A 16,288-nucleotide genomic window follows, 5' to 3' on the forward strand; every position below is an offset into this window, starting at 1 on the left:
TATCAGCTATTCTAAAGTGATAATAATGTGTCTCTAAAATATCTATGGAGAGTGTTAAATATTCAGTTCAAGTTCAGTTCAGTTCAGTTCAGTTGCTCAGTCGTGTCCGACTCTCCGCGACCCCATGAATCACAGCACGCCAGGCCTCCCTGTCCATCACCAACTCCCGGAGTTCACTCATACTCATGTCCACAGAGTCGGTGATGCCATCCAGCCATCTCATTCTCTGCTGTCCCCTTCTCCTCCTGCCCCCAACCTTTCCCAGCATCAGAGTCTTTTCCAGTGAGTCAACTTGTCACATGAGGTGGCCAAAGTATTGGAGTTTCAGTTTTAGCATCAGTCCTTCCAATGAACACCCAGGATTGATCTCCTTTAGAATGGACTGGTTGGATCGCCTTGCAGTACAAGGGACTCTCAAGAGTCTTCTCCAACACCACAGTTCAAAAGCATCAATTCTTCGGCGATCAGCTTTCTTTACAGTTCAACTCTCACATCCATACATGACCACGGGAAAAACCATAGCCTTGACTAGACGGACCTTTGTTGGCAAAGTAATGTGTCTGCTTTTTAATATACTATCAAGGTTGGTCATAACTTTCCTTCCAAGGAGCAAGCGTCTTTTAATTTCATGGCTGCAATCAGCATCTGCAGTGATTTTGGAGCCCAAAAAAAAAAGTCTGACACTGTTTCCACTGTTTCCATCTATTTCCCATGAAGTGATGGGACCAGATGCCATGATCTTTGTTTTCTGAATGTTGAGCTTCAAGCCAACCTTTTCACTCTCCTCTTTCACTTTAATCAAGAGGCTTTTTTGTTCGTCTTCACTTTCTGCCATAAGGGTGGTGTCATCTGCATATCTGAGATTATTGATATTTCTCCCAGCAATCTTGGTTCCAGCTTGTGCTTCTTCCAGCCCAGTGTTCCTCATGATGTACTCTGCATATAAGTTAAATAAGCAAGGTGACAATATACAGCCTTGACGCACTCCTTTTCCTATTTGGAACCAGTCTGTTGTTCCATGTCCAGTTCTGAGTGTTGCTTCCTGACCTGCATACAGGTTTCTCAAGAGGCAGGTCAGGTGGTCTGGTATTCCCATCTCTTTCAGAATGTTCCACAGTTTATTGTGATCCACACAGTCAAAGGCTTTGGCATAGTCAGTGAAGCAGAAATAGATGTTTTTCTGGAACTCTCTTGCTTTCTCCATGATCCAGCGGATGTTGGCAATTTGATCTCTGGTGCCTCTGCCTTTTCTAAAACCTGCTTGAACATCTGGGAGTTCACGGTTCACATATTGCTGAAGCCTGGCTTGGAGAATTTTGAGCATGACTTTACTAGCGTGTGAGATGAGTGCAATTGTGCAGTAGTTTGAGCACTTTGGCATTGCCTTTCTTTGGGATTGGAATGAAGACTGACCTTTTCCAGTCCTGTGGCCACTGCTGAGTTTTCCAAATTTGCTGGCATATTGAGTGCAGCACTTTCACAGCATCATCTTTCAAGATTTGAAATAGCTCAACTGGAATTCCATCACCTCCACTAGCTTTACTCGTAGTGATGCTTTCTAAGGCCTACTTGACATCACATTCCAAGATGTCTGGCTCTAGGTCAGTGATCACGTTATCGTGACTATCTTGGTCGTGAAGATCTTTTTTGTACAGTTCTTCTGTGTATTCTTGCCACCTCTTCTTAATGTCTTCTGCTTCTGTTAGGTCCATCCCATTTCTGTCCTTTATCGAGCCCATCTTTGCATGAAATGTTCCCTTGGAATCTCTAATTTTCTTGAAGAGATCTCTTGTTTTTCCTATTCTGTTGTTTTCCTCTATTTCTTTGCATTGATCACTGAGGAAGGCTTTCTTATCTCTCCTTGCTATTCTTTGGAACTCTGCATTCAGATGCTTATATCTTTTCTTTTCTCCTTTGCTTTTCACTTCTCTTCTTTTCACAGCTATTTGTAAGGCCTCCTCAGACAGCCATTTTGCTTTTTTGCATTTCTTTTTGAATCATCATAACTAGGCTCAAACACATCTTTATTAATCAAAATAGGAATCATTACAATCAACACATTTTTGATAAAGAGAAGTAAGTTTGTTTATTCCTGTATTCTAAAAATCCATGTCTCCGGATTCAACAAACTCTTGGAAAGCATTTTCTGCCTTGTGGAAGCACTTTCCCTGCAAGAAGTTGTCAAGATGCTTAAAGAAGTGGTAGTCGGTTGGTGAGAGGTGAGGTGAAATATGGCAGATGAAGCAAAACTTTGTAGCCCAATTCGTTCAACTTCTGAAGCATTGGTTGTGCAGAAGAATTGGGCCCTTTCTGTTGATTAATGGCAACTTCAGGCGTGGCTGTTCTCAGTACATCTCATTGATTTTGCTGAGCATACTTCTTAGATGGGATGGTTTCACTGGGATTCAGAAAGCTGTAGTGGATCAGATGGGCAGCAGACCATGACCTTTTTTTTTTTGATGCAAGTTTGGCTTTGGAAAGTGCTGTGTGGCTTCTTCTTGGTCCAGCCACTGAGCTGTGCATGGCTGGTTGTCATATAAAATCCACTATTTGACACATGTCACAATCTGATCAAGAAATGGTTCATTGTCATTGCATATAGTAAGAGAAGACACTTCAAAATGGCGGTGTTTTGAATTTCTATCAGCTCATGAGGCACTCACTTACCAAGCCAAAACATGATAGCAATAAGATAAATTTAGGAAAAGGGTATTTGGAGTTAAAATATTCTCAGGTTCTAGCATTGCCCAAAAGAGATGTAATGCTGATTTATTTTATTAGAGTTTGATTGGAGAAGGAAATGGCAACCCACTCCAGTGTTCTGGCCTGGAGAATCCCAGGGACGGGGGAGCCTGGTGGGCTTCCGTCTATGGGGTCGCACAGAGTCAGACACGACTGAAGCGACTTAGTAGCCGTAGCAGCAGCAGCAGCAGCAGAGTTTGATTATTCAGTGATGCATGTTATAATCTTCAAAAGTAAAGCAAAAGATCATGCAACTGCCAACCCAGCTAATAGAGTACAAAAATGGAGTAATAAAAAATAATCTATGGAGTAATAAAAAATAATCTAAAAGCATGAAAGAAGAGAACAATCAATAACGGACAGGGCAAATAGAAAGCAAATGCTGAAATAGATATAAACTCAGATACATTACTAATTACATCAAATTTCAGTGTACTAAAAGACTCTTGAGAGTCCCTTGTACCGCAAGGAGATCCAACCAGTCCATTCTAAGGGAGATCGATCCTGGGTGTTCATTGGAGGGACTGATGCTGAAGCTGAAACTGCAATACTTTGGCCACCTCATGCGACGAGTTGACTCACTGGAAAAGACTCTGATGCTGGGAAAGGTTGGGGGCGGGAGAAGAAGGGGACAACCGAGAATGAGATGGCTGGATGGCATTACCGACTCTGTGGACATGAGTTTGAGTGAACTCCAGGAGTTGGTGATGGACAGGGAGGCCTGGCGTGCTGTGATTCATGGGGTCATGGAGAGTCGGACACGACTGAGCGACTGAACTGAACTGAACATGCTATAGTTAAAAGACAGTGATTTATCAAAGGAGTTAGAAAGGACACTTACATACTTCTTATCAGACAGATTTCTAAAATACAAGAATGTTGAATGGTTGCAAATAAGAGGATGGAGAATAGATAAACCATGCAAGTGAAAACTGAAAGAAAATGGGTAAAATCAGGCATATTAATAGTAGACCTTAATGTAAGAGAATATTATAAATAGCGATATTTCATAATGTTAAAAGATATGACAGTTTTAAATTTGCAAGAACCCAGTAACAAAGCCCCAGAATAGGAAATTTCAAATTTTCTGGGTTTTTTTTGGTTTTTGTTTTTTTAGTTTAGAAAAATTCAGTGATAGCATTGAATGGCAAAACAGACAACTCCACCAGCTGGAAGGAAATATAAACAGATTGTTCCTCAGTCATTGAAAGAAAAACTCAAAAATTAGTATTTGAACCATGCAGTTAACTTGGGTCTTGGTGGAGAGTTGTGACAAAATGTGGTCCTCTGAAGAAGGGAATGGCAAACCACTTCAGTACTCTTGCCTTGAGAACTCATGAACAGTATGAAAAGGCAAAAAGATATTACATGAAAGATTAACTCCCCGGGTCAGTAGGTGCCCAGTGTGCTACTGGAGAAGAGTGGAGAAGTAACTCCAGAAAGAATGAAGAGACAGAGCCAAAGCGAAAATGACACCCAGTTGTGGGTATGACTGGTAATGGAAGTCAAGTCCGATGCTGTAAAGAACATTACTGCATAGGAACCTGGAATGTTAGGTCCATGAATCAAGGTAAATTGGAAGTGGTCAAACAGGAGATGGCAAGAGTGAACATCGACATTTTAGGAATCAGTAAACTAAAATGGACTGGAATGGCGAATTTAATTCTGATGGCCACTATACTACTACTGAAGGCAAGAGTCCCTTAGAAGAAATGGAGTAACCCTCATAGTCAACAGGAGTCCAGAAATGCAGTTCTTGGGTGCCAGAACTGAAACCCCAAATTATAAGACAGCTGGAGAATTAGGGCATATTGGGCAAGATACAGCAGGATTGCAAACTGTGAGATTAAAATCCTTACTCCTAGAGGAAAACGTAGGCAAAACACTCTCCAACATAAATCACAGCAGGATCCTCCAAGACCCACCTCCCAGGATATTGGAAATAAAAGCAAAAATAAACAAATGGAACCTAATTAAAATCAAAAGCTTCTGCACAGCAAAGGAAACTATAAGTAAGGTGAAAAGACAACCTTCAGAATGGGAGAAAATAATAGCAAATGAAGCAACTGATAAAGGATTAATCTCCAAAATAGACAAGCAGCTCTTGCAGCTCAATTCCAAAAAAATAAATGACCCAATCAAAAAATGGGCCAAAGAACTAAACAGACATTTCTCCAAAGAAGACATAAAGATGGCTAACAAACACATGAAAAAATGCTCAACATCCCTCATAATCAGAGAAATGCAAATCAAAACCACAATGAGATACCATTTCACACCAGTCAGAATGGCTGCTATCCCAAAGTCTACATGCAATAAATGCTGGAGAGGGTGTGGAGAGAAGGGAACCCTCTTACACTGTTGGTGGGAATGCAAACTAGTACAGCCACTATGGAGAACAGTGTGGAGATTCCTCAAGAAACTGGAAATAGAACTGCCATATGATCCAGCAATCGCACTCCTGGGCGTACACACCGAGGAAACCAGAATTGAAAGAGACACATGTACTCCAATGTTCATTGCAGCACTGTTTATAATAGCCAGGACATGGAAGCAACCTAGATGTCCATCTGCAGACGAATGGATAAGAAAGCTTTGGTACATGTACACAATGGAGTATTACTCAGCCATTAAAAAGAATGCATTTAAACCAGTTCTAATGAGGTGGATGAAACTGGAGCCTATTATACAGAGTGAAGTAAGCCAGAAAGAAAAACACCAATACAGTATACTAACGCATATATATGGAATTTAGAAAGATGGAAATGATAACCCTGTATACGAGACAGCAAAAGAGACACAGATGTATAGAACAGTCTTTGGGACTCTGTGGGAGAGGGTGAGGGTGGGATGATTTGGGAGAATGGCATTGAAACATGTATGTTGTCATATGTGAAATGAATCGCCAGTTCAGGGTTGATGCATGTTACAGGATGCTCGGGGCTGGTGTATGGGGATGACCCAGAGGGAGGATAAAGGGAGGAGGGAGGTGGGAGCGGGGTTCAGGAGGGGGAACTCATGTACACCCGGGGCGGATTCATGTCAATGTATGGCAAAACCAACCAATATAATATTGTAAAATAATTAGCCTCCAATAAAAAAAAGAGAGAGAAAAAATAAATAAATAAAAGACCAAAAAATAATTAAAAAATAAAACTGCCCTGCCTACAGCAAAAAAAAATAATAAAATCCTTTCTCCAAATATTTCAGATATTAAAACAAATAAAAATAAACTACATATAGATAGTCCTTGATTTGCATATCAGTGCAAAACTCTGAAAATGACCTTGCAAGGGCAAGTTGTGTCCAAGTTGACAGACTAGGAAAACCCTGAACTCAGCTTCTCTAAGCACAGCAAAATTACAACTGTTTGAAGAGCAGCTATCAATGAGAATCACTTGAATACAGCAGAAAATATTTTCACAACTAAAGATACAAGGAAGGAACTGAAACAAGATGGGTAGAACTTCCTGGCAATCCAGTGGTTAAGATGGTAGGCTTCCACTGCAGGGGGTGTGTATTCCATCCCTGATCAGGAAACTAAGATCCCGCATGCTGCACAGAGTGGCCAAAAGATTAAGGAAAGAAAAGGGTAGGAGAGGGCAGAGACATAATGTAGTCATACCCTCAGGTAGGTGACCCACAAACTGGAGGATAATCACAGTTACAGAAGTTCTCCCTAAAGAGCAAAGGGTCCAAGCCACACATCAGACTCCTGAGCTGAGGGTCCTGTACTAGGAAGCCAAGCCCTCAAGACTAGTGGCTTTGAAAGCCAGCGGGATTTGAATATTGGAGAGCCAGCGGAAACAGAAACTCCGCTCTTAAAGAGCACACACAGAATCTCACTTGCTCTGAGTCCCAGAACAGAAGCAGTAACTGGAAAGGAACCTGTTAGGACCCACTTGCTGAACTTGTAGAGTCTCCTAGACAGGGAGGGGGCAACTAGGATAAAGAAACTGAGGCCAAAAGAGGTTAAGGAACATGTTCAAGGTCACATAGCTAACAAAGTGACAGATCCTGGCTTCTCATTCAGGCAGTTTGGATATACTGCAAGGAAATCAAACCAGTCAGTCCTAAAGGAAATCAACTCTAAATCTAAATGTTCATTGGAAGAACTGATGCTGAAGCTCCAATACTTTTGCCACCTGATGTGAAGAGCCAACTCATTGGAAGAGACCCTGATCCTGGGAGAGACTGAAGGCAAAGGGAGAAGGGGGCGGCACAGGATGAGATGGTTAGATAGTATCCCCAACTCAATGGGCATGAATTTGAGCAAACTGGGAGATAGTGAAGAATGGAAAGCCTGGCTTGCTGTTGCAAAGAGTCAAGATACAACTTAGTGACTGAACAACAACAAATTTGCTCTTAACCAATAAGGGTTTTGTTTTTAATATTGAAGTATAGTTGCTGTACAGTATTATGTGTTACAGATGAACAATATGGTGATTCACAATGTTTATACTTCATTTATTGTCTAGTCATTAAGTTGTAACTGACTGTTTTGTGAACCCATGGACTGTAACCCACCAGTCTCCTCTGTGCATGGGATTTTCCAGGCAAGAATACTGGAGTGGGTTGCCATTTCCTTCTCCAGGGGCTCTTCCTGAACCAGGGGTCGAACCCTTGTCTCCTGCTTGGCAGGTGTATTCTTTATCGCTGAACCACCTGTACTTCGTTTATTTGATATTGTTGTTCAATTGCTAAATCGTGTCAGACTCTTGTGCGACCCCATGGACTATAAGCCATCTAGGGTCCTCTGTTCATGAGATTTCTAGACAAAAAATATTGGAGTGGGTTGCCATTTCCTTCTCCAGGGGATCTTCCCGACCCAGGCAGTGAACCCACATCTCCTTCACTGCAAGTGGATTCTTTACTGCTGAGCCACCAGGGAAGCCCCATATGTCATTTATAGTTAATATAAAATATGGACTATATTCCTTGTATTGTACAAGATATTTTCTTAGCTTATTTTGTATCTAATAATTAATCCACTACCCCTATACTGCATCTCCCCCGTTACTTCACCCCACTGGTAACTGAAAGTATTGCCTTGTGAGTTTTATTGTATTTGATGAACTTTGTTTTCAATAAACATTTTTTTAAATTTCAGATGTATTTTTCTAGTTTCAGTGGAGATTGTAGTATTAGTAGGTAATTCTGTTTAGATTATTCTATAGAGATGGATGCAATTCCTTTGAGAAATTTTTACGTTGAGATATGTTTAGTATAAATGATTTTTCTGGTTATAATTATACAAATTCAATATTTTCAAGTTTTTTTGATGTTAAAAACCATTTACCCTTCCGTGTGTATATTATACACCTAATTTTTTGATGATTTTAAATTACCAAAATATTTGAATTTAATGAATATTTTGTAATTTATGAAATATTTATAATTTAATATAAGATTAAAGTTACATTTAAGACTTTCAAAATTACCATCAAGCTTATTTAAGAAAGTGCTGGTAAGTAAAGCCTCTATTGATTTCATAACCATCAAGAATTTTATTCTATTCTATGTAAACTGGAACTAGTCAGAAATCAAGTGAGTTTTGTGAAACACAGTGAAGAAATTAACAAATAATTCTATAATCCCCTTTCCATTTCATTAACTAGATGAAATTATTATATTGAAATTTTTTCTGAATGACTTTTATCAATGAATAAGGTATAATTTCAGAATTGTATCTTTTTGAATAATTAAAATCTTCCTAGGACAAACTGAATTATGTATCTTTGAATTGATCAATTTAATTCATTCAAAATTTTGATGTATTTTTCTTGTGACTCATTATTTAATGATTTTTAAATACTTCTACATTTAGAGGATGACTTAAAAATGATTTTTGTGTAAATAGTGATTTTTGACTCAAATGTTGATTTACTTGACCCTGAAACAGCAACTACTATTACTAAAATCAGATTATTGTTGTGTTCACTGTTTGTTCCAAAGGTTGCACAATGAATTAAAAGATGCTATTGTTGAAAAGCAATTGGAGACCCTTCCCTTTGGCACAGAGATGGGAAATGAGATATATACAGATGACGAAACAGTCAGGAATCTTCAAGAACAACTAAAACTGGCCAGTCAGGTGAGTGATATATGTATTATCCTGAATAAACAGAGTTTCTAGAAATCTGTGATCAATCATTATTTATGAATGATAATAGAATGTTGAAATTGTTAGCATGATGATTTTCTACAGTTTGCAAAATAGTTAACAGGTAAGGAGATCCAACCAGTCCATTCTAAAGGAGATCAATCCTGGGTGTTCATTGAAAGGACTGATGCTAAAGCTGAAACTCCAATACTTTGGCCACCTCATGTGACGAGTTGACTCACTGGAAAAGATTCTGATGCTGGGAAGGATTGGGGGCGGGAGAAGAAGGGGACGACAGAGAATGAGATGGCTGGATGGCATCACTGAATGGATGGACAAGAGTTTGAGTGAACTCTGGGAGTTAGTGATGGACAGGGAGGCCTGGCGTGCTGTGATTCATGGGGTCACAAAGAGTTGGACACGACTGAGTGACTGATCTGAACTGAACAGAACAAAACTTGTAATATGTACCCTTGCTGAATGTTACAGTTGCCATGTATATGTTTTAATTTAATCGTAATTCTTTTGGCATGATTTTTTTGTGTGTTGTAAAATATTTTAATGCAAAAGAAAATTTTTGAAGAAAAGAATCAATTATCCACTTGCCTAAATTTACATTTTTTTCCCATGTTTTCTTCTGATACCATTTTCTTTAGTTTTTGAAGATTATAGAATTATATTTTTCTAAATTTCTTTCAGAATTATGCTTTTCCCCCTTTTTTCTTCCTTTATGGTTATTGACATACTTGGGAAGCTATATTATTTATATCCTGTCTTTAGCATTGTAATTTTTTTGGTTATATGTAAGAGAATGTTAGTTTAATTTACAGTTTTGTATGCCAGGTATCTCATATCTTTTATGGATTTGAATCCCACTTTTATACCTTCCTGTGTTCCTCAGTTTCTTCATTTTATAAATGGGGATTAGAAATTCATTATTAAAGTTTTGATTTTATAGTTATCTGTAAAAGGTTGAATTGTCTTTTATTCCTTGGAAATTTGGTTTTGGAATTCTTAGCTTTCAAAAGTGATATCATTTGTTAATTAGATAGGCTATATATACCTTGTTAAGGAGCATTATGTAGCATTGAATTCTTTTTAATGTATAAAGGGAAGGAATTTGAAAAGTAATAGAGGGAAAAAAAATAATAAGGAAAGCATGTTCTTTGCTCTGTTTTAGCCTAGTATTTCAGGAAGAATTTATTAATGTTCGTGCATGCATGCATGCTAAATCGCTTCAGTCCTCTCTGACTATTGTAAGTCTATAGACTGTAGCCCACCAGGCTCCCCTGTCCAGGGACTGTCCAGTCAAGAATACTAGACTGAGTTGCCATGCCCTCCTCCAGGGAATCTTCCCCACCCAGGGATTCAACCCATGTCTCTTACGTCTCCTGCATTGGCAACGGGTTCTTTACCACTAGTGCCACCTGGGAAGCCCATTAATGTTCACATATAAATAAATAAGTGAAAATTAATTTAAACTTCAAAATGCTTTCTAACCAGACATTAAATACCTTGTGAAAGCTGTAGCAGAATATGCATTTCTTATTACTCTTTTAAAATAGTGTGACAGACCTACATGAAAGAACCCTCACTTATACACCTTAAATATAGGTAGTGATTGTCAGCCACACCTCAATAATTTTTTAAAAATTTAATTTATAAACGAAAGCAGAGTGCAGAACTAGATAAGATTTGTAGTTTCAAAAGACAAAAGAAACCAAAAAAAAGAATTCTGCTTCTGAAAAGCATCTCTCTGTGGTACTTTTGTTGCTATAATTTCTAACGCTCAATTTTATTTAACTTTCTTTTTAGTCACATTTGTTCTCATTCCTCACCCTTTCTCCTCCCGTCTTCCCGTCTTTGCCTTTCTCCATCTGCATCTTGCTTGGTCCCATATTATTTCTCTGAAGATGGTCCTTCCTTTTTGCTACACTTTGGGTTATTATTTCATAGTAAGTTTGGTGAGGTCCAGGTTTGAGCAGACAAAATTGAAAAAGATTGTGAAAGACAAATTTTGCCACAATATCTGCAATGTACTTTGTATAAAAATGCGAAATTTTAACTGAGTGACAGTTCACGGAGTTTTATAAGATGTTAATGAATCCATAAGATAATACTGTTAAATGTTAATTCTGCTTATTACTTATACATTCATGTTTATGTATATTACTAAGTTCTACGTATAGTTGTTTTGGTATCCATCACTAGACTGAAAGACCTTTGTGTCATGCATGAAGACTCGTGAATCCAAACTGAGTAAATTGAAAACTAAATACAATGCAATTTATAGTAGAAAATTGAGAGAGAATTCTTTATTATATTATGCTTTATTAAAGCAATAAATCTAAATAATAAGATTCAAATATCTTTATTTCACAAATATTTATTAGGTATCTACTATATATGAGACACTGTGCTTAGTGTTGATCATGCAGTGGAGAATGTTGGCGTCTGCTTTTGTGAAACTCACAAGCTTTTGGAAGAAAAAAATGGTCAAACTTCTTGAATTTGGTCCCCATTCTACTTTCTCACTCTGTGATCTTGGGAAATCTTTTTGTGCTTCACCTTCTTCATTTATAAACACAGATTATAGTAATTCTCCTTTTATGGAGTTCTTAAAGTTTTAAATCCTCATAAAGCACATAGTATAGTGTCGAGCACATGTGTGAAATAAGTTTACCTATTATTTTTATCATCTTTATTATTATTATTGCTAAAAAGCAAGATGAAGAATTAAAATTAGGTGTAAAAATTTCTGTGTATCTCAAATATAATTGTTCTTGGAAGCAATAACACCAGTACAATATGAAGTTCAGTTCAGTTCAGTCGCTCAGTCGTGTCCGACTCTGTGTGACCCCATGAACCACAGCAAGCCAGGCCTCCCTGTCCATCACCAACTCCTGGAGTCCACCCAAACTCATGTGCATCGAGTTGGTGATGGCATCCAACCATCTCATCCTCTGTCATCCTCTTCTCCTCCTGCCCCCAATCCCTCCCCAAATCAGGGTCTTTTCCAATGTGTCAGCTCTTCACATCAGGTGGCCAAAGTATTGGAGTTTCAGCTTCAACATCAGTCCTTCCAATGAACACCCAGGACTGATCTCCTTTAGAATGGACTGGTTGGATCTCCTTGCAGTCCAAGGGACTCTCAAGAGTCTTCTCCAACACCACAGTTCAAAAGCATCAATTCTTTGGCGCTCAGCTTTCTTTGTAGTCCAACTCTCATATCCATACATGACCACTGGAAAAACCATAGCCTTGACTAGACGGACCTTTGTTGACAAAGTAATGTCTCTGCTTTTTAATATGCTATCTAGGTTGGTCATAACTTTCCTTCCAAGGAGTAAGCGTCTTTTAATTTCATGGCTGCAATCACCATCTGCAGTGATTTTGGAGCCAAGAAAAATAAAGTCAGCCACTGTTTCCCCATCTGTTTGCCATAAAGTGATGGAACCGGATGCCATGATCTTAGTTTTCTGAATGTCGAGCTTTAAGCCAACTTTTTCACTCTCCTCTTTCACTTTCATCAAGAGGCTCTTTAGTTCTTCTTCACTTTCTGCCATAAGGGTGGTGTCATCTGCATATCTGAGGTGATTGATATTTCTCCCGGCAATCTTGATTCCAGCTTGTGCTTCCTCCAGCCCAGTGTTCCTCATGATGTACTCTTCATATAAGTTAAATAAGCAGGGTGACAATATACAGCCTTGACGTACTCCTTTTCCTATTTGGAACCAGTCTGTTGTTCCATGTCCAGTTCTGAGTGTTGCTTCCTGACCTGCATACAGGTTTCTCAAGAGGCAGGTCAGGTGGTCTGGTATGCCCATCTCTTTCAGAATGTTCCACAGTTTATTGTGATCCACACAGTCAAAGGCTTTGGCATAGTCAATGAAGCAGAAATAGATGTTTTTCTGGAACTCTCTTGCTTTCTCCATGATCCAGTGGATGTTGGCAATTTGATCTCTGGTGCCTCTGCCTTTTCTAAAACCAGCTTGAACATCTGGAAGTTCACAGTTCACGTATTGCTGAAGCCTGGCTTGGAGAATTTTGAGCATGACTTTACTAGCGTGTGAGGTGAGTGCAATTGTGCAGTAGTTGATCGTTTTTTGGCATTGCCTTTCTTTGGGATTGGAGTAAAGACTGACCTTTTCCAGTCCTGTGGCCACTTCTGAGTTTTCCAAATTTGCTGGCATATTGAGTGTAGCACTTTCACAGCATCATCTTTCAAGATTTGAAATAGCTCAACTGGAATTCCATCACCTCCACTAGCTTTGTTCATAGTGATGCTTCCTAAGGCCCACTTGACTTCACATTCCAGGATGTCTGGCTCTAGGTGAGAGATCACACCATCATGATTATCTGGGTCATGAAGATCTTTTTTGTACAGTTCTTCTGTGTATTCTTGCCACCTCTTCTTAATATCTTCTGCTTCTGTTAGGTCCACACCATTTCTGTCCTTTATCGAGCCCATCTTTGCATGAAATATTCCCTTGGTATCTGTAATTTTCTTGAAGAGATCTCTTGTCTTTCCCATTCTGTTGTTTGCCTCTATTTCTTTGCACTGATCACTGTGGAAGGTGTTCTTATCTCTCCTTGCTATTCTTTGGAAATCTGCATTCAAATGGGAATATCTTTCCTTTTCTCCTTTGCTTTTTGCTTCTCTTCTTTTCACAGCTATTTTTAAGGCCTCCTCAGACAGACATTTTGCTTTTTTGCAATTCTTTTTCGTGGGGATGGTCTTGATCCCTGTCTCCTGTACAGTGTCACGAACCTCACTTCTTTTCCAGTTTGGATTTCTTTTATTTATTTTTCTTCTCTGATGGCTGAAGCTAGGACTTCTAGAACTACGTTGAATAATAGTGGTGAAAGTGGATACCCTTTTTTCTTGTTCCTGATCTTAGGGGGAATGCTTTCAGTTTTTCATCTTTGGGAATAATGTTTGCTATAGGCTTATCATATATAGCCTTTACTGTGTTGAGGTGGGTTCCTTCTAAGCCCATTTTTTGAAGAATTTCAATCATAAATGGTGCTGAATTTTTTCAAAAGCTTTTTCTGCATCTATTGAGATGACCATATGGTTTTCATCTTTCAATTTGTTAATACAGTGTATCACATTGATTGTCTTGCATATATTGAAGAATCCTTGCATCCCTGGAATAAACCCAACTTGATCATGGTGTATGAGCTTTTTGATGTGTTGCTGAATTCTCTTTGCTAAAATTTTGTTGAGGATTTTTGCATCTACATTCATCATTGTTATTGGCCTATAGTTTTCTTTTTCTGTGTTTGTCTTTGTCTGGTTTAGGTATCAGGGTGATGGTGGCCTCATGGAATGAGTTTGGAAGTGTTCCTTCCTCTCCAATTTTTTGAAAGAGTTTCGAAGGATTGGCATTATTTCTTCTCTAAATGTTTGATAGAATTCTCCTGTGAAGCCATCTAGTCCTGGGCTTTGCTTTTTTAGGATATTTTGTTCACAGCTTCAGTTTCAGTGCTTGTAATTGGGTTATTCAAATTTCTGTTTCTTCCTGGTTCAGTCTTGGAAGAGTGAACTTATCTAGGAATCTGTCCATTTCTTCCAGGTTATCCATTTTATTGCCATATAGTTGTTCATAATAGTTTCTTATAATCCTTTGTATTTCTGCATCATCTGTTACAACCTCTCCTTTTTCATTCCTAATTTTGTTGGTTTGATTCTTCTTTTTTCTTGATGAGCCTGGCTAAAGGTTTATGTATTTTGTTTATCTTCTCAAAGAACCAGCTTTTAGTTTTATTAATCTTTACTATTGTTCTTTTGTTTCTTTTTCAGTTATTTCTGCTCAGATCTTTATGATTTCTGTCCTTCTAATTTTGAGGGTTTTTTGGTTCTTCATTTTCTAGTTGTTTTAGGTATAAAATTAGTTTGTTTATTCAATGTTTTTCTTGTTTCTTGAGGTAGGATTGTCTTGGTATAAAAACTTCCCTCTTAAAATTGCTTTTACTGCATCCCATAGTTTTTGAGTTGTGTGTTTTCATTGTCATTTGTTTCTATAAATTTTTTGATTTCCCTTTAGATTTCTTCAGTAACTGATTGGTTATTTAGAAATGTGTTGTTTAATCTCCATGTGTTTGTGATTTTCACAGTTTCTTTTTTGTAATTGATATCTAGTCTCATAGCATTGTGGTCAGAGAAGATGCTTGATACTATTTCAGTTTTCTTAAATTTACTGAGGTTTGATTTGTGACCCAAGATGTGGTCTATCCTGGAGAATGTTCTATGTGCACTTGGGAAGAAGGTGTATTCGGCATTTGGATGGAATGTCCTGAAGATATCATTGAGATCCATCTCATCTAATGTATCATTTAAGACTTGTATTTCCTTATTAATTTTCTGTTTTGATGATTTGTCTATTGGTGTGAGTGGTGTGCTAAAGTCTCCTACTATTATTGTGTTATCGTCAATTTCTCCTTTTAAGTCTTTAGTGTTTGTCTTATGTATTGAGGTGTTGGGTGCATAGATATTTACAGTTGTTATGTCTTCCTCTTGGATTGATCCCTTGATCATTATGTAGTGTCCTTCCTTATCTCTTGTAACCTTTATTTTAAGGTCTATTTTGTCTGATGTGAGGATTGCTACTCCAGCTTTCTTTAGCTTCCCATTTGAATGGAATGTATTTTTCCATCCTCTCACTTTCAGTCTATATGTATCGTTAGGTCTAAGATGGGTTTCTTGTAGACAGCATATTTATGGGTCTTGTTTTTTTAATCCATTCAGCCAGTCTGTGTGTTTTGGTTGGAGCATTTAATCCATTTACATTTAAAGTTCCATCCATTCCATTCCATTCAGTCGCTCAGTCGTGTCCGACTCTTTGCGACCCCATGGACTGTAGCCTACCAGGCTTCTCCGTCCATGGGATTCTCCAGGCAAGAAGTAATCATTGATACATGTGTTCCTGTTGTCATTTTCTTAATTGTTTGGGGTTGATTCTGTAGATCCTTTTTCTTTTGTATTTCTTGACTATATGAAAAGTGAAAGTGAAGTCGCTCAGTCATGTCTGACTCTTTGTGACCCCATGGACAGTAGCCTACCAGGCTCCGCTGTCCATGGGATTTTCCAGGCGAGAATACTGGAGTGGGCTGCCATTTCCTTCTCCAACTTAACTATATAAGTCCCTTTAAACATTTTGTTGTAAAACTGGTTTGATGGTACTGAATTCTCTTAACTCTTGCTTTTCTGAATAGATTTTTATTTCTTCATCAATTTTGAATGAAATCCTTGCCCAATACAGTAATCTTAGTTGTGGATTTTTCCCTTTCAGTACTTTAACTATATCCTGCCATTCCCTTTTGGCCTGCAGAGTTTCTGCTGAAAGATCAGCTGTTAAACATATGGGGTTTCCCTTGTATGTTACTTGATGCTTCTCCCTTGCTGCTTTTAATAGTCTTTCTTTGTGCTTAGTCTTTGTT

The 16,288-nt window shown here is 38.3% G+C and overlaps 1 protein-coding gene across 1 annotated transcript in view; it reads left to right on the forward strand.

Annotated features, from left to right (window-relative positions):
• Window positions 1-16,288, forward strand: part of SCLT1 (sodium channel and clathrin linker 1) — a 240,923-nt gene that overhangs the window by 67,636 nt on the left and 156,999 nt on the right. Inside the window, exon 6 of the mRNA XM_055405199.2 lies at window positions 8,698-8,836. Within this exon, the coding sequence (XP_055261174.2) occupies window positions 8,698-8,836 (139 nt within the window). The remainder of the gene's footprint in view (window positions 1-8,697; window positions 8,837-16,288) is intronic.

Source organism: Moschus berezovskii, chromosome 19, assembly GCF_049115385.1.
Source record: "Moschus berezovskii isolate FMDL1 chromosome 19, NW_MosBer_1.0, whole genome shotgun sequence".
NCBI lineage: Eukaryota > Metazoa > Chordata > Mammalia > Artiodactyla > Moschidae > Moschus > Moschus berezovskii.